At 41.7% G+C, this 24,859-nt stretch overlaps 1 protein-coding gene across 2 annotated transcripts in view; it reads right to left on the bottom strand.

Annotated features, from left to right (window-relative positions):
- itgb8 (integrin, beta 8) overlaps positions 1-24,859 on the bottom strand; it is a 145,042-nt gene that overhangs the window by 24,959 nt on the left and 95,224 nt on the right. Inside the window, exon 16 of one of the 2 annotated variants that reach the window (XM_069913837.1) lies at positions 56-76. The exons of the other annotated variant lie outside the window; for it this stretch is intronic. Coding sequence (XP_069769938.1) covers positions 71-76 — 6 coding nt within the window. The 3' untranslated portion in view covers positions 56-70. Of the gene's footprint in view, positions 1-55; positions 77-24,859 lie in introns of those variants that run through there. 2 annotated transcript variants of the gene reach the window in all.

Below are 24,859 nucleotides of genomic sequence, written 5' to 3'. Positions count from 1 at the left end.
CTTGTACCCTTTTCCCAAAGACTTCTCTTGTCTTCAGTAAACTGTCTCCTCTTAGCCAACAGTTGTGCAGTCATATCTGGGTAAAAGAAAATTTTTGAACCATGATATTCAAGTGGACTTTTTTTGCTGCTAAGGGTAGAATCTTTTCCTTGTCTCGATATTTTGAACACTTAATTACTATAGAGCAAGGTTTCTCATTTGATTGTGGTTGTGGTCTGAGGGCTCTATGTGCTTTTTTTGGTTTCAAATGGACCTTCAAATTGATTTACCTCCAGAACCTTAGGTTATCCATCCTTGGAGAAACTGAATCATGTTGTGTTTTTCTTCTCCTTCCTCCAAGCCAACAATCTTAAAGTTGTTTCTCCTACTAAAATTTTCCATCTTATCAATTATTTTCAGAATTTATCTTCCTCTCAATAATTTCTTCCTTAACTTTAGACTCCAATTTTTTCAGCTTCTCCTTTATATGTTTACCCTTTTTATAAACCTTCATAATATTCTGATTTTCCACATTCTGTTGTTCTTGTACTTCCATCATATTTGTTGATAACTGCTTGTATTTTTTATTCATATCTTTTTCATTCAGATCTTAAATAATCTATTTCTTTCCACATCATTTTGATATAATCCCATATTTCCCATACCATCTGTTGCAATTCACCATCAGAGTTATTTTTATCCTTTTGTTTTGCCTTAGTTTTATATTTAACTTGTTTAACATCTTTATAGACTGAAGCAACCTCTCCAAATCTTGTCTGTCCTTGTTCTACAACACTTGCTAATTCACTACTGAAATCAATTATCTCACTCAAACTCGACACTCTGTCCTTGCTTAAAGAATCTTTTTTTTGGCCCGATGCCATCTTCGCCAGCCGAAAGGCTGGTCACACTACCTGCTGCTCCCAGCAACTCAACTCTCTGACGGGCTTTAGTTGTCACTCCAGATCTGCGATTTCTCTATGTCAGAGGCCTCTTTTCGTATTCAGGAACAACACCTTCATCAGCTCCAGCAACAACAATTCCTTTCTTCAAAGGCATTTTAAAAAGTAAATGGACTATTCTTATCATCTTCTTTTGTATTTTGATCTCTGTTTACTTTAGCTAAATAATAATTTTCTTCTATTTTCCCGGGAGTTTTAGGATACCATGTCCTAATTCCTCTGCATCACATGACTCCCCCATCACTTTCATCTGTTGCTTTACAAAACAACAATCCATTAGTGAAGTCTCTTGGGCACTCTCCAAAGTTTTTGCAAAGCCCCCCAAGAGCCACCCTGTCTGGCTTGAGCAGAGCTCAAGTATTTTAAATGAGATCTGTTTTGAAGTGTTTGTAAGTGACCTACACTAAAAAAAAACCTGCCTCAATTTATCTCCCAAAAACTACCTGTACACAATACAAACACAACATAATCTGTTACAGAACAAACTCCTTAAAGACAGCATCGGATTTGTACCTGGATTACTGATGCTGTAATAGCATTGCCTAACCACTACACTAACCATTTTGCACTTTTTGTACACTATCTTGTGATTGTTTGAGATTTGACTGGGAATGATTGTGTCACCTGCAAATTTACAGGTGGAGTTAGAACAGTATTTGTCCTCAGTCATGAGTGTATGAGTAGTAAAACTAGATGAACGTATAAGTAGTATTGTAATACTATTGCAACATAGATTTATTTACCCTCAAAAAATAAGTTCACAAAAAGTCAAATAAATTTTTAAAATAAATTCTGAAAATTTCATTCCAGTTATGTCATTTATGATTATTTTTTGTTTACAGGATAAAAATAATTATGGGCAAAAGAATTCATCATGTCATTGTACAACTTCAACCAAACACCTTTTCACTGCGCGTGACTCCACTGAACTGATAATACTTGTAACACGATGAAAAAGGAAGGGTATAATCACACAAGTTCCTCAAGATTATGGAAACATTTACAAGCAGCCTGAGAAAGGAGAAGAAATAGAATTGCTTTCACACACCTGAACAAAGGTGAATCCAGCTGAAGATCCTGACAAACCGAGTTAGGGAGCAGAACAAGACACAATGCAAAAAATAGAATCGAAGAAGTCAAAACAAAAGTGAGAAAAGGATTTAAACATACAAATTCAAGATGAGGTATGGTCAAGAATGTGTCAAGAGAGTGTAATTAATATAATCTTAGATATCAAATGGTACAATATAATTTTTTGCACCAGCTACACGATACTCCATATAAATTACATAAACTTAATTCAAATTGCTCTGACAAGTGTTTCAAATGCAACAAAGAAATAGGTACTTTACTGTGTGCAGTTTGGTTGTGTGAAAAAATTGGGACGTTTTGAGAATATTTATGTGTATTATTGGGATGAATTATGAAGATACGAATACCAAAAGATCCCAGAATATTTTTGCTAGGTGAATTATACGAAACAGATACTAAATTGAAGCTAAGAAATGTATGGCGGTAACGTGGAAGTTAGACAATATTGTAGGGTTGCATAGATAGCATGTGGAAATACAAAATTGTATACCATTAGAAAAAAAAATACTTATAATTTAAGGAACCAACCAGAATTTTTTTTGTAGGATTTGGAACTCATGCATGGATTTTGTTGATAAAAGTCCATCCATATCGTCCGCTACACTCACTCCTCCCAATTAATATGTTCAAGATAGAATTAATGTAAAATTATTCAGGTGTTTTTTTCTTTCTTTTGGGTGGAGGAATGGGGAGATAAAAATTAAACGATGTATCATTTTGCATTGTTTTTATTATAATGTATTATTCAAGATGAAGAAACGTGTTTATATTTGATGCAAATGGAAAACTGCCATGAAAGCCGACTGGTACCCAATTCCTCACATCCAGGACTTCACCACCAATCTACATAGAGCGAGGATCTTCTCAAAAATTGACCTGTTCTGGGGGTACCACCAGATTCCCGTGCACCTAAGCGTTGTCCCCCAGATAGCCCTCATCACTCAGTTCTGCCTTTTTAAGTTCTTCCACATGCCATTTGGCCTCAAAAACACAGTGCAGACTTTTCAGAGACTCATGGACTCGGTGTGGCATGGCCTGGATTTCAATTTTATTTACCTAGGCGACATCCTCATCGCCAGTTATTCATGACAGGAGAATCTAACTCACCTGAAGATGCTCTGCCACTAACTGAGCAACTACGGCCTAGCCATCAATCCAGCAAAATGTTAGTTTGGCCTGACAGCCATTGATTTCCTTGGGCACCACATCAATCGACACGGGGCGGCCCCTCTTCTATCAAAGGCTGAGGTCATTCATAAGTTTGCCAAGTTAACAGTCAAAGTTTTTCAGGAATTCGTTGGGATGGTCAACTTCTTTCATCAGTTCCTGCCATTAGCTGCCAAGATCATATGACCTCTTTTCAAGCTGCTGTCCGGTCAGACCAAACAACTCAGGTGCGACGTAGTCTTCGGCAGCTTTCGACCAGGCCAAAGATGCTCTGGCCAACTCCACCCTTCTACTGTATCCGCGCATTGATGTGCCCACCACCCTCACAGTTGATGCATACAACACAGCCGTCAGCGACGTCCTAGAGCAGATGATTGTTGGACATTGGAGACCACTTGCTTTATTTAGCAGACATCTGTGGCCCCTGGAGCAGAAGAATAATGCATTCAACATGAAGTTGCTAGCCCTCTACCTTGCTGTACGTCATTTCCATTATTTCCTCAAAGGATGGAATTTCATGGTCTTCACTGATCACAAGCCCCTCACATTTGCCTTCACCAAGGTGTCAGACCAGTGGTTGGCAAGGCAGCAGCGTCACCTCTCTTATATCTCAGGGGACACGACATCTATCAAGCACATGTCCGGCAAGAACAATCTCATGACTGATGCTCTGTCCCATAAATCCATCCTGTCTGTGCACTCCTTGTCCCCTAGAATTGACTATACAGTGCTCGCAGTGGCTCAGTGGTAGGTTGGTGAGATACCAGCCTACTGCACTGCAGTCTCAGGGCTGCAGCTGGAAGACGTACGTTTTGGGCCTTCTGAACCCACACTTTTCTGTGACGTGTCCATCGGCCGACTTAGGCCCAATATCATTGAGGCATCATGTCTTTGACGCATTACATGGGTTGGCCCACCCATTCATCCGGGTGACAACTCAACTGGTCACAAACAGATTCATGTGGCATGGCTTGTGTAAACAGGTTGGCCATTGGGCCAGAACTTGTCTACACTGTCAGTCATCCAAGGTGCAGAAGCACGTGAAAGCCCCTATTCAGTCCTTCCTGCCAACACACAGATGATTTGACTATGTCCACATAGACATCATCAGGCTGTGCCAGTTTCCAGAGGTTCCACGTACCTGTTCATGATGGTGGATAGGTTCACTAGGTGGCTAGATGCTGTGCCACTCTCAGACACTTCTATAGTATCCTTCACTAGGGCCCTGATCACTAACTGGATAGCCCATTTTGGCCTTCCTTCCAATATCACGTTGGACAGTGGAGCACAGTTCGCATCCCGCCTATGGGCAGCTCCTAGGGACCCAGTTACATCACACCTCAGCCTACCACCTGCAGTCTAATGGCCTGGTGGAAAGGTTCCATTGGCATTTGAAGGCGGCCCTTATGGCACGGCTCCGAGGCCTGGATTGGGTGGACAAGCTGCCTGGGTGCTCCTTGGCATCCACACAGTGCCAAAGGAGGATTTGGTCACATGCTCTGCTGAGCTCATCTATGGGACCCCGCTGACAATCCTGAGAAAATTTGTGCCACCAGCTTGAGACCAGGAGGAAACAAATACAGTGCTGCCAATATGACTTTGTGAAAAGGTGGGCACCCTGGCCCCTGTCCCAACCTCACACCATAGTCCAACTTCATCCTATATCCAGAAGGATCTTGGAGATTGCGAGTAAGTCTTCATAAGGAGACATGCGCACTAGACAGCCCATACGATGTGTTACGACACAATGGCACTACGTGTCCTTTGGACATTGAGGGTAGGCAGGAAACATTCACAATCGACTACCTCAAACCGACAAGCCTTGATCTTGACCAACCAGTAACTGTTACAGCCCCACAGTGGTGAGCTTGGCCTCCAAAACATTTGAATTGTTTATGAACTATGGACTCAGCTCCTCCGAACAGCATTTCTGGGGGTGGGGGCAGTCATGTAGCGAGTTGCATTGATCTGCAAGTGAACCAGCTCACGGAGGTGCAGGCTCACACTGGGCTAACATCATAATGGTCCTGGTGGAGGAGGGGGGAGATACAAAGTATCATGGGAGTGCTGATAAGCTCTAAGAGAGTTCCAGTAAAGTCAATTGGTTGTTTCAACTCACTCAAAGCTTGTGTGTTTTTTTTTCTCTTTCATTCACCGACCACAGTAGATGGATTTCAATCTGGAGAGGTGTGAGGTAATGCATTTTGGAAGGACAAACCAGAAGGCTGAGTACAGGGTTAATAGCCGTTACTTAAGACTGTGAATGTACAGAGGGACCTTGGGATAAAAATCCATATATCCCTCAAGGTGGCCGCAAAGGTTGATAGGATAGTTAAGAAGGCCTATGGGATGCAGGAATTCATTAATGTGGAATTGAATTCAAGAGAAGAGAGGTCACGTTGCAACTCTACAAATCTTTCGAAGGGGCACATTTAGAATATTGTGTTCATTTCTGGTCACCTCATTATAGGAAAGATGTGGAAGGATAGGAAGGGTGCAGAGGAGATTTACCAGGATGTTGCCTGGTCTTATAAGACAAGGTTAGCAGAGCTGGGACTTTTCTCTTTGGAGCGTAAAAGGATGAGAGGAGTCTTGATAAAGGTTGACAGCTAGCACCTGTTTCCCAGGACAGAATCAGCAAATACTAGAGGACATACGTACAAAGTAAAGGGAGGGAAGTTTAGGGGAGACATCAAAGGTAAGGTTTATTTACACAGGGTTGAGGGTGCCTGGAATGCCTTGCCGGGGATGGTGGTGGACGCTGAAATATTGGGAGCATTTAAGAGACTCTTAGACAGACACATGGAAGAAAGAAAAATAGAGGGCTATAGGGTAGTGAAGGTTTAGTACTTTTTTTAGGAAGGAATATATGGGTCGGCAAAACATCAAGGGCCAAAGGGCCTGTACTGTGCTGTATTGTTCTATGTTCTATGATAAATCTAGATATTTGGGGACATTCATATGTATTGTTATCTTATGCAGGATCGGTGCCTTCATCCCATTAGGAAAGTCACATCCAACCACAATCCAAGGTCTGCGTATATATCTATAGAAAGATGGGTAAGGGAGGTATATACAATCCATGAAAATCAACATTTCAGAGAAAGAGCCCTTATACTTTTTGGACTCGACAAGGGGATTAGTTACCAGAGTTTTACGATAACTGTTACTTTTCATCCCATCTATGGATAATTATTTTGGCGCAACAAGAGTGGCTTGTGATGCTGTAGCAAGATAATTTGAAAGATTGTATGGACAACATTGCTTCAGGAGAGTGTGTGAGTTCTTGGAAGAAATCAGTATCCCTTAAACATTCTTTGATTGTAAAGTCACTAAAAGTCTCAAACAAAAATAAAGTGACAATAAGGTGTAGAAGCAGAATTAGGCCATTTGATCCACCTTGTCTGCTCCACCATTTGAATCATAGCTGATGTATTTTTCTTCTCAATTTTCCATAACCTTTGACATCCTTATGAATAAATAACCTAACAAGTGCAGATCCAATTGGATAATTTAAGAGAAGACAGTGTCGTGCTGTGGAGATGGTCAAAATTTCCAAAGATCTTATGAGAGATGTCATAATGGGCAGAGACTTACTAACATCTGGCCAATAGAGGGGCACAAGAATGGCAGAACACTGGGCATTGATGATAAACCAGAGAGGGAAGGAACAGTATCCAATCATCAAAAGTTATTACACTGTGCATCAAGCATTGTTATACGTTTCCCATCACATTAAATTTTCTGCAAAAAATCTCTTGCAAGATTACTTAATAAATGGCTTCTGAAAATCCATTTATTTGATATTTGTTTCACACCCTTTTCCACTAACTCAGTCAGTACTTCAGAAAACCCTCATTTCTTCTTCCTTCATTTTTGATCTCCCCATACTTGTCATTGCATTGTTTACGAAAACCATAAAGTATCACAAAATATGTCTGTGGTAACAATTTGTTGTTCAATGATAATTTCCTTCTGCACATTTATTCTTAGAACCTATTTGGTTGCATGCTTTCTTTCCAGTATTGTAAAACTAGTGCAATTATGAGCAAGTTGACTTATTTTAAAATTTGGATGAACAGCTTTGTCTAAACAAGAGAATTCTGCTTGAGGTCAACTAATTTTTTTTCAGTGAATCACTGCCTTTCCACCTCTCCATTCTCCTTTAGAATTTTTCTGAAATACAACTCTCTAACAAAGCAGTGATTTTTTAAAAATATTCTGCATACCCAAAGTACTCTGCCTAAGATGCTAACTGAAACTCTTGATGAAAACAAGACATTATTGCTGCAATTGTGGTTGGTTACTGAAAGAATCCATTCAACTTGCAATCTCTCAATTCATAAGAATAAACAATATGATTGCAATGTTCAAATAATATGTATGGCCTCCAATTATTCATTGCCCTGCTTTGATTTCATAAAATGTTCCTTGCAAGGGTTGATTAAATATTACAAGATATTTATAAAACATCTAACTATGTGTAAGGGTTCAAATGGATTTCAAATTTGCAAGTAATTTTGTATGTGGTTTTTTGGATGTTGTTTATCATATTTTATGCGGTCTCCTAGCAACATCTTCCAGCCAAGGTTACAGTTGAACATTAAAGATTACATGTTTTAGTTCAGTTCTTTTGATCTGTGAAATGGAAGGATCAGGAGGTTCTGACAATTTCTATTGACTGTCAAACAATGTTTTAATGGCTTGTAACAAAGTATAGCAACAGATAATAATGTTAACAATGTTTAATATCATATAATAAACTTTGGAAAACTCAACTCAACTTTAGTATGAATTTGTTTGAACGAGTCATAGACAACAACTTTTCTGATCCTTCAAGCAAATATAAAGGAATGTAGTCACTACAATTTAATAAATATTGTGACAGATAATGTTATGTTTTATATTATGTATAGATATGATTTGGAAGATAGATTTTGGGGTCTTAGTTAGGTCACAAACAGATACAAATGCTTCACAACAGATCTCATTTTAAAATGCAAGAGTTATACATAAGGTGGTGCCTACAAGTCTGCATAGACAATAAACTCCCAATGCTGGAGATTTTCACAATGAGGTGCAAATGGAGGCCCCATCTCAGGAAACTGATAAGATCTCTCATGAATTGATTTGGTGGAGGGTGCTGTTTTAGGAAGGTCATGTGGTTATGCAAGCAGAGAGAGTGAAACAGGTATTTTTTTCTCTAGGTGTGACACAGAGAGGGAGAGAGAGAGTGAGAGAGACTCCTAGTTTTCTGCAGTGGCTTTTGAAAGCTTGTTTGAAACCCCATTTTGAAGATGGGTTTTGAGTTCTGAGTTCAGCTTGTTAAAAGCCCTTGTGGTCCATACAATAGGAGATAGCTAGCTATATAATGTTTCGCCTGAGATAAGGGAAACAGAAAAGGAACTCTGTGGTTACTTGAAAGAAAGAGATTATCATCTGGAAATCCCTGATGGGGCAATTTTCTTTGGCAAGACACTGAAGTGGCTGATCAGAAGGAATCCGTTTGTGTATGTCCAACGAGCAACAAATCTCTCTCTGAAAACTGACAAAAATCTTCCTGAGCAGTTACCATTTACCTTTCAAGCACCAAAGCCTGGTCAAGATTCATAAATGTTAAATTCCGTGCACAGTATAAGAATTGTCTGATACCAATTAACTTGGAGGAGTGAGAAGTGAGATTGGACTATGAATCAAAGAACTTTTCTGAACTTACACACAAATTACATATATGTCTGCTTAGAATTAGAAGGGAGTTAAGTTATGTTAAGTTAATAGTAATAAGTTAAAGTTTGATCCTGTTTTTATGTTTAAAGTAAATTAAAATAACTTTTGTTTAAGTAATGTCTTGGTGAATTTCTATTGTTGCTGAGTTTTGGGGTCCTCTGAGCCCGTAACAATATAAATGAAATTAAGTTAATAGAAAGGTTGGGAATTGCATTTTCAATTTGGACTGGATCGATTAGGCTATATTTAAAACATTTTTTTAACTGAAGGAAGCACGATCGTCAACAGCATCAGATAGGCCATTGAAGAAGTGGTAAGCATAATCTAAGGATTCTTTCTTTGTGTTTATTGCAATGTAGAACACAGTTTGGAGAAACTGTCACTTGTCCTTTGAGGACTGATTTGGTTTTGGAGTTGTTGTTTTGCAAGTTTGATGTCTGAGTGCAACAGACATCTGAATGGATAAGGATATAGCAGCCTCCACGGGAACAGCCCCTGAAAAGCTATATGTCAAGGAGATGACCATCAAGGAACTTAACGAAGAACTACAACATTGGGAATTAAATTCAAGTGGAGTCAAAACTACTTCAAGCAAGACAGAAAAAGGCAATAGAAAGAGCAAAGGTAATGGATTTTGGGTGTATAAATCCCACCAAATTACAGCAAAAAAATCAATAGAATCGACGATTAGCTACATAGAAATAGCTGAAGATGTGCTATATGTGTGTGGAGGATGGACAATCCAGAGTAGAGACAAAATCAGATATGAAGGCGACATCTGAAATAGAGGATAATGAATGCCCAGAAAATAGTGTGTCAAATACTGGTAGCAGGAGAAGCAAGAGGAGTTCTAGAATAAGCTTCAGAGTTTCAGGGACTAAATTTACACATAGAAAGATTCAGGCTTACTTGGCCACTCTTGAAGCAGTACAAGAAAGACTTCAGGATAAATATGCCTTAGAAGAATTAGCGGAAGAGCAGGAGGAGCAGCTACGAAGAGAAGAGGAGCTGAAATAGAAGCAGTTAAGGAAGAAAGAGGAGCAGCTAAGGAGGCAAAAGGAGCAACTGGAACTGGACAAAAAAAAACAACTGTGAATAAGACCAAGTTAAGGGTACTGGAAGGCTCAGAGTTATCTGGTGTTCAAAGTAAATTATCTTAAGTGTTAAAGGTTATGAAGTCACATTTTGAGGAATGACAACAGAAAAAGGAAATATTTAATACCTAGTGCTACAGTTACAAGTCATCTATGGACCTGAACAAATGGGTTAAAGCACAGTATTGCCAAATCTCAAACACCAATAATGACTCCAGTGGACAGAGGTGTGGCAGTTAACAGAAATCCAGGTGAACAAAGTAATGTACGCTCAGGCAGGAGAAGGCAAGATGAAATAGTTGCATAGTTATTTCAGTTATAGTCTCTCTCTTTTCTCTGCCTAAGAGAAAGATTTAAGTTTTGTATGGTGATCCACTTCAATTCCAAGCATTTATGAAACACTTTGAATGCAGTATTGAAGTTAACAGTCAAAATGTGGAGGAGTGTCTATATTATTTGGAACAGTTCATGAGTGGACAACCACAGGAACTTGTAAGGAGTTTATATCATTTGGCCCCGAAAAAAGGATTCAAAAGGGCTAAGTTTTTACTGAAGAAGCATTTTGGCAACAAGCATAGAATTGCTACTACTTATGTGCAGAAGGCTCTTTCATGGTTGTCAATAAGACTGGATGACATGAAGGCTTTACAAGCTTATACCTTCTTTCTAAGAGGATGTTGCAATGTCACAGTGGAGATCACCCATCTACAAGAGCTTGACATGTCTACTAATATGATAATTGTCATGATAATGAATATGTATGAGATGTACCGGAAGTCACGTGGTATGAGAGAGAGATAAGAACACAAGCAGGAGAACAAAGGAAACGGGAAAATAAAGCCACTGAGAAGTTTACCTGATAAAACTTGTGTTTAATGTTTCATTAACTTCACATTTCTGGCCACAAATGTGACATTGGCGACGAGGATGAAAGAAGCTTGAAGAAAATTAAAGACTAAACAAGATTACAGAGGATTACAGACAACTTCAAGGTGATAAGAATTTTCTCTTCGCTTAGTACTTTTGGGGCTGGAATATTTCCTCATGGCTGGGGCAGACAGTGACTTTCTAACACATAGTGGAATTGCTCATTTTGACCCAACGGGTGATGCAAGCACTGTAAGTGTGAAGTGGAAGGCATGGCTGGAAGAATTTGAATCCTACGCTGACAGTCGTGGCCTATTTCTAGATACCGGTACAGTTGAACAAAAAGTGCAGAGAAGGGCGTTACTTCTCTTCACTGCAGGACCCTCAGTTCGGGAAACATTTAAGACACTTTTGAATACAGGAAGAAAGGATGAGTACCGGAAAGCGGTAGATGCATTAAATGCACATTATGTAGTGACACCGAATGCTACATTTCAACGCCATTTGTTTCGGAGAACGAGACAGGAAGATGGCCAGACAATTGCTCAGTACGTGATGAGACTACGCCAGCTAGCTGTTAGATGCAATTACATGCCAGCTGATTTGGACAACCAATTACTGGATCAAGTCGTACAGCACTGTAGATCAGATAAACTCAGAAGACGTCTACTGGAAAGAGGGAGTGAGTTGGAACTCACTGATGCTTTAACCATTGCTGCTGCATTAGAGGCTGTTGAAGGGCAATTTCATACAATGACCCTGAAAGACAACTCAAGCCAGCAAATTAAGAGGCTCTCACATCGCCATAATCAGCCAAGATATACGCCGACACAGGACATGGAGTGTTATCGATGTGGAAACCGAGGTCACTTTGGAAAAGACCCATATTGCCCGGCCAAAGGCAAAGTTTGCAGAAAGTGCGGAGGTAAGGACCACTTTGCAAAGAAGTGCAAAAGCAAGTCCAATGCAGACCAGAAGAGGAAGAGTACAACTTCCAAAGGCAAAGCCTGGGGGAAAGGAAACTATCCTGGAAAGAAAGATACCATTCGCCAGATAGACAGTGACGATCATGATACCCAGGAGGAACAGAGTTGTTACCAATTTACGTTGAATGAAGTACAGCAGTGCAGGTCATTGTAGACTCAGGCAGTGACAGTAATGTGATTGATCGACATTTATGAGAGAAGTTGAAAAGGAAAAAGATCATCTGTACCTCAAAGAAGTGTTCCAAGAAACTGTATCCATACACATCAACAAAGCCATTGCACACCATTGGATGTTTTACTGCAACTGTTGAAGCTGGAGATAAGTACACCGAAGCAGAGTTTATGGTCATAGAAGAGAGGGGAGAACCATTGCTGAGTAGAAGCACAGCGCAAGACCTGGCAATACTTCATATTGGAGCTTGTGTCAATTCAATTCAGTCATACAAGGATATGAAGCAAGAATTCCCCGCAGTCTTCCAAGGAGTAGGAAAGCTGAAAGGTCGACAATTAAAGCTAGCGGTAGATGAAACGGTCAAACCCAAGGCACAACCAATGTGCCGAACTCCGTTTGGACTTCGTGGGAAAGTCGAAGCCAAAATTAAAGAATTGATCGAACAAGACATTATTGAACCGGTGGAACATTCAACACAATGGGTCAGTCCCGTAGTGATTGTGCCCAAACCAAAGGGTGACATAAGACTATGTGTTGACATGAGAATGGCCAATGAAGCTATAATTAGAGAACGACACCCTATACGAACGGTGGAGGAAATACTTCAAGAACTAACTACCAGCAAGGTATTCTCAAAAATTGATCTGAAATGGGGCTATCATCAATTAGAGCTGGATCCAGGTTCCCGAGATGTAACAATATTTGTGACTCACTGTGGATTGTATCGTTACAAGAGACTATCATTTGGAATTAATGCAGTTTCGGAGATCTACCAGTATGAAATCCATCGAGTGATTCAAGGCATTCCTGGAGTTGCCAACATTTCTGACGACATCATAGTTCATGCACCAACGAAGGAAGAGCATGACAAATGGTTGAGGCGTGTACTATCTAGACTACAGGAGGCAGGCCTTACCGTGAATGGAAACAAGTACCAGTTCGGTGTGTCAGAAATGGACTTCATGGGACACAGACTTACACGGGAAGGACTAAACCCTGCAGAGGCCAAGGTGAAAGCTATTGCAGAGGCACGTGCACCTCAGAACGCAACAGAGGTGAGGAGTTTCCTGGGATTGGTTAATTTTTGTGCAAAGTTCATTCCTAATTTCGCTACAGTGGCAGAACCACTAAGGAAACTAACCAGGAAAGGAGTACCATTTCATTTTGGATCTGAACAGAAGAAAGCGTTCACAGCGCTGAAGCAAAGCCTGACAGATGCAAAAACTCTTGGATATTACGATCCGGCGGCATCAACCAAAGTCATAGCGGATGCCAGCCCGGTTGGTTTAGGAGCCGTGTTGGTCCAGATGCATGATGGAGGACCAAGAATCATTGCCTATGCCAGCAGATCGTTATCAGATGTGGAAAGAAGATACTCTCAGACAGAGAAAGAAGCACTCGGACTTGTATGGGCCTGTGAGAGGTTCCATGCATATTTATACGGCATTGAATTTGAACTCATCACAGATCATAAGCCATTAGAGGTGATCTATGCACCTAGATCCAAACCATGTGCCAGAATAGAGAGATGGGTACTCAGACTACAACCCTACAAATATAAAGTAATCCACATTGCAGGGAAAACAAACATTGCAGATCCGCTGTCCAGATTGGTGAAGGATGGTGGTCCACAATCCAAGTCAGAATTGGGAACAGAAACAGAGAGCTTTGTACACTTCGTAGCTATTCAGGCGACACCGAAAGCTGTGACTACGAAGGAAGTCGAGAGAGAATCCGAACGTGATCCAGAACTCATGGAAGTAAGAGAATGCATACAGAGTGGACAATGGGACAAGTGTACTCACAAGGCTTACATTCCCATTAGAGACGAACTTTGTTGCATCGGACAGTGTGTATTAAGAGGTTGCAGATTGGTGATTACGCAAAGATTGAGACCGAAGATCGTATCCTTAGCGCATGAAGGACACCTAGGTATTGTTGGTACCAAGCAAAACCTCAGGACCAAGGTATGGTGGCCAGGTTGTGATAAAGACGCAGAGAAATTTGTTAAAACTTGTCACGGATGTCAAATCACAAGTAGGAGTAATCCGCCAGAACCGATCCGGTGTACGCAACTCCCGACTGGACCATGGATCGACGTAGCTGTTGATTTTCTTAGACCTTTACCGACGGGTGAATCAATTATGGTAGTGATAGATTACTACAGCAGATACTATGAGTACGTGGTGTTGAAGTCCACAACCACTGAAAAAACAATACAAGCGTTAGCAGAGATATTCGCAAGATATGGATTACCTGTTACATTATACTCTGACAATGGTCCACAATTCATTTCAGAGACATTTGCGGAATACATGTGGACCACAGGTATCCACCATCATAAAGTAACTCCGAAATGGCCGCAAGCCAATGGGGAAGTAGAGAGACAAAATCAGTCCATTGAAAAACGATTGAGGATTGCACACGCAGAAGGACAAAATTGGCGAGAAGCATTGCTATCTTATGTGGCTGTCTATCGAGCAACGCCTCATGCAACCACTGGAAAAAGTCCTGCAGAAGCATTTTTTGGGAGAAAAATCCGCAAAAAAATGCCAGAAATAAAGGAAATCCGAGACGGCCAGGAGATGAGGGACCACGGTGCTGAAAAGAAAGGTGCAGCAAAGCTGTACACAGATTCGAAACGTGGAGCCAAGTACTCAGACATCATGCCAGGAGATAATGTTCTAGCGAGGCAAGAAACTGGTGGTAAGCTAGGCACACCTTATTACCATCAACCCTATACTGTCGTACCCAGAAGTGGGAGTATGGTGACAGTCAAGTCTCCGACTGGAGTCCTGTATAAGAGAAATGTATCAGGTGTAAAAAGGTACCAGTCCAGAGATACATCGAGCGAAGAGGTTGAAAGGCCAATACGAAATGCTGAAACTGAGAGACCTGATGATGTTCCAGAGGCAGTTACCAGCACTCCTGATGAAGTGACTAGAGCGCCAGAAACACCCGAAGCCGTGGCGAGCAGTATTTTCGACACTGAGAGTGAACAACCGAGAAGCGACGACAATATCGCAGGCAGGCCGAAACGAAACCGGAAAGTGCCCAAACGATACGAAGACTTTGTGCCATAGTTTTAATAAGAACTTTGGGACAGTATTTTAATCTTATATCATAAAGTGCATGTATGAGTGCTGTAGGAAGTAAATTTTATGTAGTTGAGTTATAGTATTACCATTAGTTACGATGTTTGTATGTTTCATAGGGATATTGGTAAGTGAAAGTAAAGTTTATTTCTGATTAAAGGAGGGATGTCATGATAATGAATATGTATGAGATGTACCGGAAGTCACGTGGTATGAGAGAGAGATAAGAACACAAGCAGGAGAACAAAGGAAATGGGAAAATAAAGCCACTGAGAAGTTTACCTGATAAAACTTGTGTTTAATGTTTCATTAACTTCACATTTCGGGCCACAAATGTGACAATAATCACTTTAAATAAGTTACCCTACTGGATGAGAGAACGTTGGAGAAGTTCAGTTGTTGAATACCAGAAAAGATGCAATAAAATGGCTACTTTCATGGTTTTGGTAGAGTTCATTGAATGGCAAGTGGACGCTGTTACTGATTCAGTGTATGGAAATATCAGGGCACTCAGACAGTAAACAAAGAGATACCTATTCTTGTAAAAACCAAATAGAAGCCTACTAATTTCCACAGATGCTCACAGTATTCTATATACTTTTTCCCACTCTGCCTACTGGAAGGGCTACATTTAATTCTCCTGTCAGGGATGATGAAGAAGTGCACTGCAAGTCGCCTCTCAAATGTCTTCCTCCTTCATGCATTTCACAGCTTTTATGTTTCTTTCTTTGTGTTCTCTCCAACATCCCCCCACCCCTTAATCAATTGACCAGATAACATCATCTGCAGCTTTTTCTATGGCAAATCTATTCTCACCCAACCAGAGATATTTTCATCCGTCACTCCCCTATTCTTTCTGCAACTTAAACATAATCTGCTTTCTCTCTCATCAATCTGACCTCAAGTTTTACAAACTGAAAAGTTAAATCTGTATTTTTTTCCACAGATGCTCCCAACGTGTTGGTTGCATCCAGGATTTTCTGCTTTTATTGCACATTTCACGCACTTGCAGTTTTTCATTTTCATGTGAATCCCAGAGTTCTGCAAACATGGTATGGCAGTGTTCAAAGGATTTGCAAGTATCATAGCAGTCCATGATCCCATCCGTAGGATTGCTAAGGCATTGCTCTAGGAGAATATCAGTTGCTCCATAGCATACCAAGTTGGTTCCTCTCGCAACTCCCCCAGCCTTCTCTTGCTCTTATCTACCAATTTAGGCTTCTTACTAAATCAGGTGAAGTCCACAGCCAGAACTATGATTGGATCTGCCAGTTCTAGTATCTGGCTGGGTAGTGGGACAGAATGTAAATAGAAATGAAAATGAAAGAACTGTCATGTTGATTGTGACATATGATTCTCTGAAGATTAGTTGTGTTTTTATGATAATCTTACACTTTCATAAATATTTTTCATACTGAGAATCCCTATCATTCCAAATTTGTTTAGCTAACTGTGTTCTAAATTCATGAACTTCCATGGTTAGAATTTGGACTCACTAACTTAAAAAAAAAATTATAAATTTAGAAGCATACAAATAAAACACATAATTAAAAAAATTCATATCAATTCAAATACATGTGGTATATAAAAAGATAGAAAACCTCCCTATATACCCCCCCCCCACACACACACACACACACACACCCCTTCTATCCCCTACAAAGAAAAAAAGAAAGTGAGAAAGGGACAAGAGACCCTCAACAGGGGTGCCTATTACTTTAAAATTTATTATAATATATGGAGACCTTAAGGAAAATGGGAATGTCTGAGCCTCATTTAAACATTAACACCCATATTTTGTAAATAAGGGCTCCATATCTTCCAAAATATATAATATTTATCTCTTAAATTGTAAGTAATTTTCTCAAGTGGTATACAACTCCAGACTTTGGTATGCCATCTTTCTATATCCAGATCCGTGTCACCCTTCCAAGTTATGGCAATACATTTTCTTGCTATTGCTAAAGCAATTTGAACAAACGTCTTTTGATACATATTCAGCTTCAACTTAGGTTCAATATTCTTAATATCACTCAATAAAAATAATATTGGATCCAGTGGGAATTTAATCCCTGTTATTCATTCCAATAATTTACCCATTTCTAACCAAAAAGGTTTGACTTTAGGACACTGCCATGTAGATTGCAAAAATGTACCAATTTCCTGTCCTAGGACTCACCATTAGTTTCTAGGACTTTCTGTGGACTTCCCATTGGAAATGTGCCTTCAGGACATATCACAGACAACATTATTCCTTATGACTGACATGCTCTTAATAACACCAAAAGACAAGTTAATAGATGATAGATTTTATTACCACAAATGCTCCTGTTGCTGGTCGGATTCCAGGATTCGTACTGGCGTAATCACCTTTATTGGGGAATTCCAGGAGTTGGAGGAGCTGCAGAGAGGAGACAGGCCAGCCATATGCAGAGATACAATACCAAAGGGATAACAGCCTTGCAGTGTTATCACACAATGGCTGCATACACAAAACAGCTATTGATGACAAATGAAAGGATCACTTTTTCCTACAATCAAATTTGCAGGCAATACAGAAAGGTAATATGAAAGGTTGATAAGGTGGTCAAAAAATGGTAGAGGATAAGGTGAGGAAGGATGGAAAAATGTGAATTTATCATCTCTAACAAGAAGAACTGAAAAGAAGAACATTGTTTAAATGGAGAGACTGCAGAACGCTGCTGTCATTAGACATGAAACACAAAATGTCAGCATGCTGACAAACCAACTGATAATTAAGACAAAGTAGTAAAAACACAAAGCTGGAGATCGTCAGCAGGTCAAACAGTGTCTTTTATATAGCGAAAATAAAAATACATAACTGATGTTTTGGTCTTGAGCCCTTTAACAAGATGATGATTACCTTTCCTTGATTGAATATTGGGTGAAAGAGCAAAGTCTGCAGATGCTGTGATTGTAGTGGAAACACAGAAATTCTGGAAGAGCTCAGCCAGTCTTCTCAGCATCCAAAAGTGCAAAGATATATTGCTGATGTTTTGGGAGTGAGCCCTTCTTCATGGAATAAAGAGAATGAGCCAGAAGCAGGATGTCTCAGAATTCAGACACTGCTGGCTGGGAGAGGAATCCACATCAACAAAAGGTATTAATTGGATTTGATAAGTAATGAGGTAAGAATTTATCATGTTTGCATGAAAGGAGAGAGGGAAATTGGAGAGAGAGCGAGCGAGCCAGAGGAAGGTGATGGAGGAGTTGGGGGCGGGGGGGGGGGTGGAAAGAAGTTAATGATATTAATGCCATCTGGTTGAAGGGTGCCCAATCAGAAGATGAGTGCTAGTCCTTATTGCAAAGGGGGAGATGGAGTTCAAATGTAGTAATGTCTTGTTGCAACTGTATTGGGCATTGGTGAGACCACTCCTGGAAGTAATGAGCATAATTTCAATCCTTTTATTTAAATTGGAGACCAATCAATGAGTGTTTGTTCAAGTGTCTGATAGAGGAATTTGGTGGTGGGTAATCTCACACTATCTTCTCCCTAATGGTAGGAGGATGAAGAGAGTGTGACAGCATAGGATGCATTTCTGTTTAACATGTTGGCTGCTTTTACTAAGGCAGCAGAGGTAGATGGAGTTGAGGGAATCGGGGGGGGGGGGGGGGAGGAAAGCTGGTATGTATAATGGCTTGAGTCACATTTGCAATCTTCTGCAGTCTCTTGCACACTTCAGTGGACTAGTTCCTATATCACAAAGTGCTACACCCTCTTAGAATCCTTTCAATGGTGTTAAGGGATGACTGTGATTTTGGTGGGGGCATGCTCATTAGAGTTATGAAACTGTGGTAAACCACTGTAAGTATATATTTATCTGGAGACTTCTCCAGAATGGAGGACCATCGCCTTCCCAAGATCGTGTTATATGGCGAGCTCTCCACTAGCCACCGAGACAGAGGTGCACCAAAGAAGAGGTACAAGGACTGCTTAAAGAAATCTCTTGGTGCCTGCCATATTGACCACCGCCAGTGGGCTGTTATCACCTCCAACCATGCATCTTGGCGCCTCACAGTTCGGCGGGCAGCAACCTCCTTTGAAGAAGACCGCAGAGCCCACCTCACTGACAAAAGACAAAGGAGGAAAAACCCAACACCCAACCCCAACCAACCAATTTTCCCCTGCAACCGCTGCAACCATGCCTGCCTGTCCCGCATCGGACTTGTCAGTCATCAACGAGCCTGCAGCAGACGTGGACATACCCCTCCATAAATCTTCATCCACGAAGCCAAGCCAAAGAAGAAAAAAAAAGATATATTTATCTGTTTCGACACACCCATTGGCCGACTATACCTGTGGCATCTCCCACAGGCTCCTGAATAAAGGTGACTGTTCCACATCCCTCTTCAGTGCAGGACAGTCAAGTAGCATTGACGTGCTTTTGTTCTATAGCTAATAAAAGCTTTTGGAGTTATTGGTGGCGCATCAATTTTATCAGCTATATTTTTTTAATAACGGAGAAGATCCTAAAGCCAGAAAAGCTGGATATTGACCCTCAACGCCTGAGGCATCTACCAACTTTGAACTCTGGCTACACTGTTTTGAGGCATTCCTGCGGGCTTCTTCAGCCATCGTATGGTCTGAGACTGGCAAATGACAGGAACTGCACTCACAAGTCGGCACCCTGGTGTGCTCCATGATCAGGGACGTCGCATCGTATCAGGAGAGCATGGACATTCTAAAGGGCCAGTATCTTGAAAAGATTAACAAAATGTATGCCAAGAACCTCCTGGTGACCCGAAAGCAGTGACTTGGAGGAGTCAAACGCCGAGTACCTTCGAATCCTGCGAACCCACAGAAGGGCCTGTGAATGTAAGGTTGTGACAGCTGCAGAGTACATGGAGGATGCAGGGATCAGGTCCAATTACATCCGCCAAAGACTATTTGAGCAAGCGGAGCTCAGCATGTGGAGGGCAGTTGAGCTGGCTGGTACACTGGAGGTGGCTCTCCAGAATATGGAGGCTTACTCAACCAACAATGCAGCCGGCTTGTGGTTGCTCCAGGAGCTACCATCTTGGAATTCACCGCCACCCCCTTGCTCCGCTAACGATCCAACCATCATGATAATATTCCGTGAACGCCTTCTACCACCCATTGCCAGGTTCCATTAGCAACCTGACCACAGTCATTGTACTCTGGGAACACCAAAGTGCTACTATAGGACTCTGGGATAGCACCTGAGGGCTACTCCAGCTGCAGGAAGAAGGGACACTATGCTAAACCCCTTCCCAGCAGTGCTGCATGTGAACCGTGGGGGCCTCCATCTTGGATGCCACCATCACTGGGAACCAGCAGCACCACGTGCGAGTCGTGGGACCTGCCATCTTGGGCACTGTTTTCAGGACTCAGCAGCACCACAAGTGGGCTGTGGGGAGCTGCCATCTTGGACAATGCCATCTTCCAAATCAGCACGCAATCTCTTCGCCGCCGCAGCGACAAGCAACGCTCCAACATTGGCCTCCATCACACTTGACCAGGGCAGCCACATCTACTCATCAGGTCAATGATGTAAACAGCCATGTGATGAGTTGCCTGTTTGATAGTGGAAGCACAGAGAGCTTCAATCATCCCACCATGGTGCAGCACTATAGGCTAAGGCCAATAAACCAAAAGATCTCCTTGGCCTAAGTTCACATATGGCAGATGTCCTTAGCTACTACGTAGTGACTCTGCCACGCTGGGTACAGACTATAAAGACTAAACTTTTGGTGATGTCTCAGCTCTGCGCTGCCTTGCTATTGGGACTTGATTTTCAATGTCATAAGCATGACGATGGAGTTCGATGGACCCCATCTGCCCCTCACTGTCTGTAACCGGCAGTTCTCAAATCGCCCACTGCGCTCCATCTGACCCTCAGTCTTCCCCTCCCCTCCCTCCCCCCATCGCACACAGCCAACAAACCCAGTCGCTCATCATACATGATCTGCGGACTCTCACACTCAAAATCACCTTTCCCCTGCTGTTTGCCAATTCTCTCGACTGTAAACCTGTTGCCACCAAAAGTAAATGGTACAGGTGCCAGGGACAGGGCCTTTATTCAGGAAGAGGTGCAGTGGCTACTTAATGAGGCCAGTACCAGCCCTTGGGGAGCACAAGTGGTGGTGGTGAGGAATGAGGAGAGGAACAAGATAGTCATTGACTACAGTCAGACCATTAGTAGCCTAAAGACAAGCCCTCAACGAAAGATACTGCTTTACTGTTTAAAAAAATTTTTGTTGTAAGGTGGCGTATGTGAACGTTTACACTATGATACCGCCACAAAACACTGAATTTTATGACTTGCTCATGACAATAAATTCTGATTCTGATTCTTATGTTGCATGTTCAATTTAGCCCACAGAGTTTATTCGAGTGATATTTGAATAATTATTGTGAGCCACGTTAGGTTTTGAAATATGAGAACAATGTTAAAAGAAGGAGTTCCAGTGATCATAATGCCATCAGCTTTAATGTCATTATGGAAAGAGATAAGTCAGGGCCAAGGGTTGAGGTTTTTGATTGGGGAAAAGCTAGATTTGAGGAGATGCGAAAGGACTTACAGGGTGTGCATTGGGACAATTTGTTTTATAGGCAGGATGTAGTAGAGAGATGGAAGTCTTTTAAAGATCAGATTTTGAGAGTGCAAAAGCTTTATGTTCCTGTTAGGTTAAAAGGAGGGGAAAAAGGTTTGAGAGAGCCGTGGTTTTCAAGGAATATTGAAAACTTGGTTCGAAGAAAAAGGGAGGCGTACATTAGGTATAAGAAGCATGGAGATGTTTGAAAAATACATTGAATGTAAGAGGAATCTTAAGAGAGGAATTAGGAAAGCTAAAAGAAGGTACGAGGAGACTATAGCAAGCAGGGTGAAAATTAATCCAAAAGGGTTCTACAAATATGTTAATGGTAAAAGGAAAGCGAGAGACAAAATTGGTCCCTTAGAGAATCAGAGCGGAAAACTGTGTTGGAGCCTAGAGAAATGGGGGAGATATTGAACAGTTTCTTTTCTTCGGTATTCACCAAGGAGAAGGATATTGAGATATGTGAGATAAAAAAGGCAAATTGGGTAAATATGGAGACTATAGTGATTACGAAAGATGTAGTGTTAGGGCTTTTGAGGAATATTTGAGGATAAGTCTCCGGGACCAGACGGGATCTTCCGCAGGACATTGAGAGAAGTAAAGGAGGAAATAGCAGAGGCTCTGACAGTAATTTTCCAAATGTCATTAGAGATGGGGATAGTGCCGGAGGATTGGCGTATTGCGCATGTGGTTCCGTTATTTAAAAAGGGTTCAAGGAGGAAGCCTGGCAATTATCGGCCTGTAAGTTTGACGTCTGTGGTAGGTAAATTAATGCAGAAAGTTCTTAGAGATAGTACTTATAAATATCTAGATAGACAGGGTCTGATCAGGAGCACTCAACACGGATTTGTGAGCGGAAGGTCCTGTTTGACCAATCTGATTGAATTTTTTGAAGAGGTGACTAGGAATGTGGATGAGGGTAGCGCGGTGGATGTCGTCTATATGGACTTCAGTAAGGCCTTCGATAAGGTACCACATGGAAGGTTAGTTAAGAAGGTGCAGTCTTTAGGTATAAATTTTGAGATAGTCAAATGGATTGAACATTGGCTGAAAGGGAGAGGCCAGAGAGTGGTAGTGGAAAATTGTCTGTCAGGTTGGAGGCCGGTGACCAGTGGTGTGCCTCAGGGATCTGTATTGGGTCCATTGTTGTTCGTTATATACATTAATGATCTAGATGATGGGGTGGTGAATTGGAGTAGTAAATATGCAGACGATACTAAGATAGGTGGAATAGTGGATAATGAAGAAGGTTTTCAAGGATTGCAGAGGGATTTGGGCTGCTTAGAAAAGTGGGCTGAAAAATGACAGATGGAATTTAATGCTGATAAGTGTGAGGAGCTTCATTTTGGTAAGAAGAATCAGAACAGGACATACGTAGTTAATGGGAGAGCATTGATAAATACAGAAGAGCAGAAGGATTTAGGAGTAACGGTACATCGTTCCCTGAAGGTAGAAACTCATGTGAATAGGATGGTGAAGAAGGCTTTTAGTATGCTGGCCTTTATCAATCATTGCATGGAATATAGGAGCTGGGAAGTGATGTTGAGATTGTATAAGGCGTTGGTGCGGCCTAATTTAGAGTTCTGTGTGAAGTTCTGGTCGCCTAATTATAGGAAGGATATAAACAGAGTGGAGAGAGTGCAGAGAAGATTTACCAGAATGTTACCTGGGTTTAAGCATCTAGAATACAGGGGGAGATTGGGTAGATTAGGTTTTTATTCTTTGGGGTGTAGAAGGTTGAGAGGGGATTTGATAGAGGTATTTAAGATTATGAAAGGGATAGACAGAGTGGATGTGGATAGACTATTTCCGTTAAGTGTAGGAGAGATTGAAACAAGAGGACATGAGTTAAGAGTTAAGGGGCAGAGGTTTAGAGGTAACATGATGGGGAACTTCTTTACTCAGAGAGTGGTAGCGGTGTGGAATGTGCTTCCGAAAGAAATAGTGGCGGCAGAGTCAATTTTATTATTTAAGAAAAAGCTGGACAGGTATATGGATGAGAAGAAGGTGGAGGTTTATGGTCATTGTGCAGGTAGGTGGGACTAAAGAGGAGTGTTTGGTTCGGTGCGGACTAGAAGGGCCTAATGGCCTGTTTCCGTGCTGTAATTGTTATGTTATGTTCTCGCACCAACCCTCTTACCAACCCTCTTTTCAATCTTCTTCAGCATGATGCTGAACCAAGCCATGAAAGACCCCAACAATGAAGACGCTGTTTACATCCGGTACCGCACGGATGGCAGTCTCTTCAATCTGAGGCGCCTGCAAGCTCACACCAAGACACAAGAGAAACTTGTCCGTGAACTACTCTTTGCAGACGATGCCGCTTTAGTTGCCCATTCAGAGCCAGCTCTTCAGCGCTTGACGTCCTGCTTTGCGGAAACTGCCAAAATGTTTGGCCTGGAAGTCAGCCTGAAGAAAACTGAGGTCCTCCATCAGCCAGCTCCCCACCATGACTACCAGCCCCCCCACATCTCCATCGGGCACACAAAACTCAAAACGGTCAACCAGTTTACCTATCTCGGCTGCACCATTTCATCAGATGCAAGGATCGACAATGAGATAGACAACAGACTCGCCAAGGCAAATAGCGCCTTTGGAAGACTACACAAAAGAGTCTGGAAAAACAACCAACTGAAAAACCTCACAAAGATAAGCGTATACAGAGCCGTTGTCACACCCACACTCCTGTTCGGCTCCGAATCATGGGTCATCTACCGGCACCACCTACGGCTCCTAGAACGCTTCCACCAGCGTTGTCTCCGCTCCATCCTCAACATCCATTGGAGCGCTTACACCCCTAACGTTGAAGTACTCGAGATGGCAGAGGTCGACAGCATCGAGTCCACGCTGCTGAAGATCCAGCTGCGCTGGATGGGTCACGTCTCCAGAATGGAGGACCATCGCCTTCCCAAGATCCTGTTATATGGCGAGCTCTCCACTGGCCACCGTGACAGAGGTGCACCAAAGAAAAGGTTCAAGGACTGCCTAAAGAAATCTCTTGGTGCCTGCCACATTGACCACCGCCAGTGGGCTGATAACGCCTCAAACCGTGCATCTTGGCGCCTCACAGTTTGGCGGGCAGCAACCTCCTTTGAAGAAGACCGCAGAGCCCACCTCACTGACAAAAGGCAAAGGA

Source organism: Narcine bancroftii, chromosome 1 (genome assembly GCF_036971445.1).
Source record: "Narcine bancroftii isolate sNarBan1 chromosome 1, sNarBan1.hap1, whole genome shotgun sequence".
Taxonomy (NCBI): Eukaryota; Metazoa; Chordata; class Chondrichthyes; order Torpediniformes; family Narcinidae; genus Narcine; species Narcine bancroftii.
The sequence above is the reverse complement of the archived record's forward strand: the minus strand, read 5'-3'. Positions and strand labels throughout refer to the sequence as shown.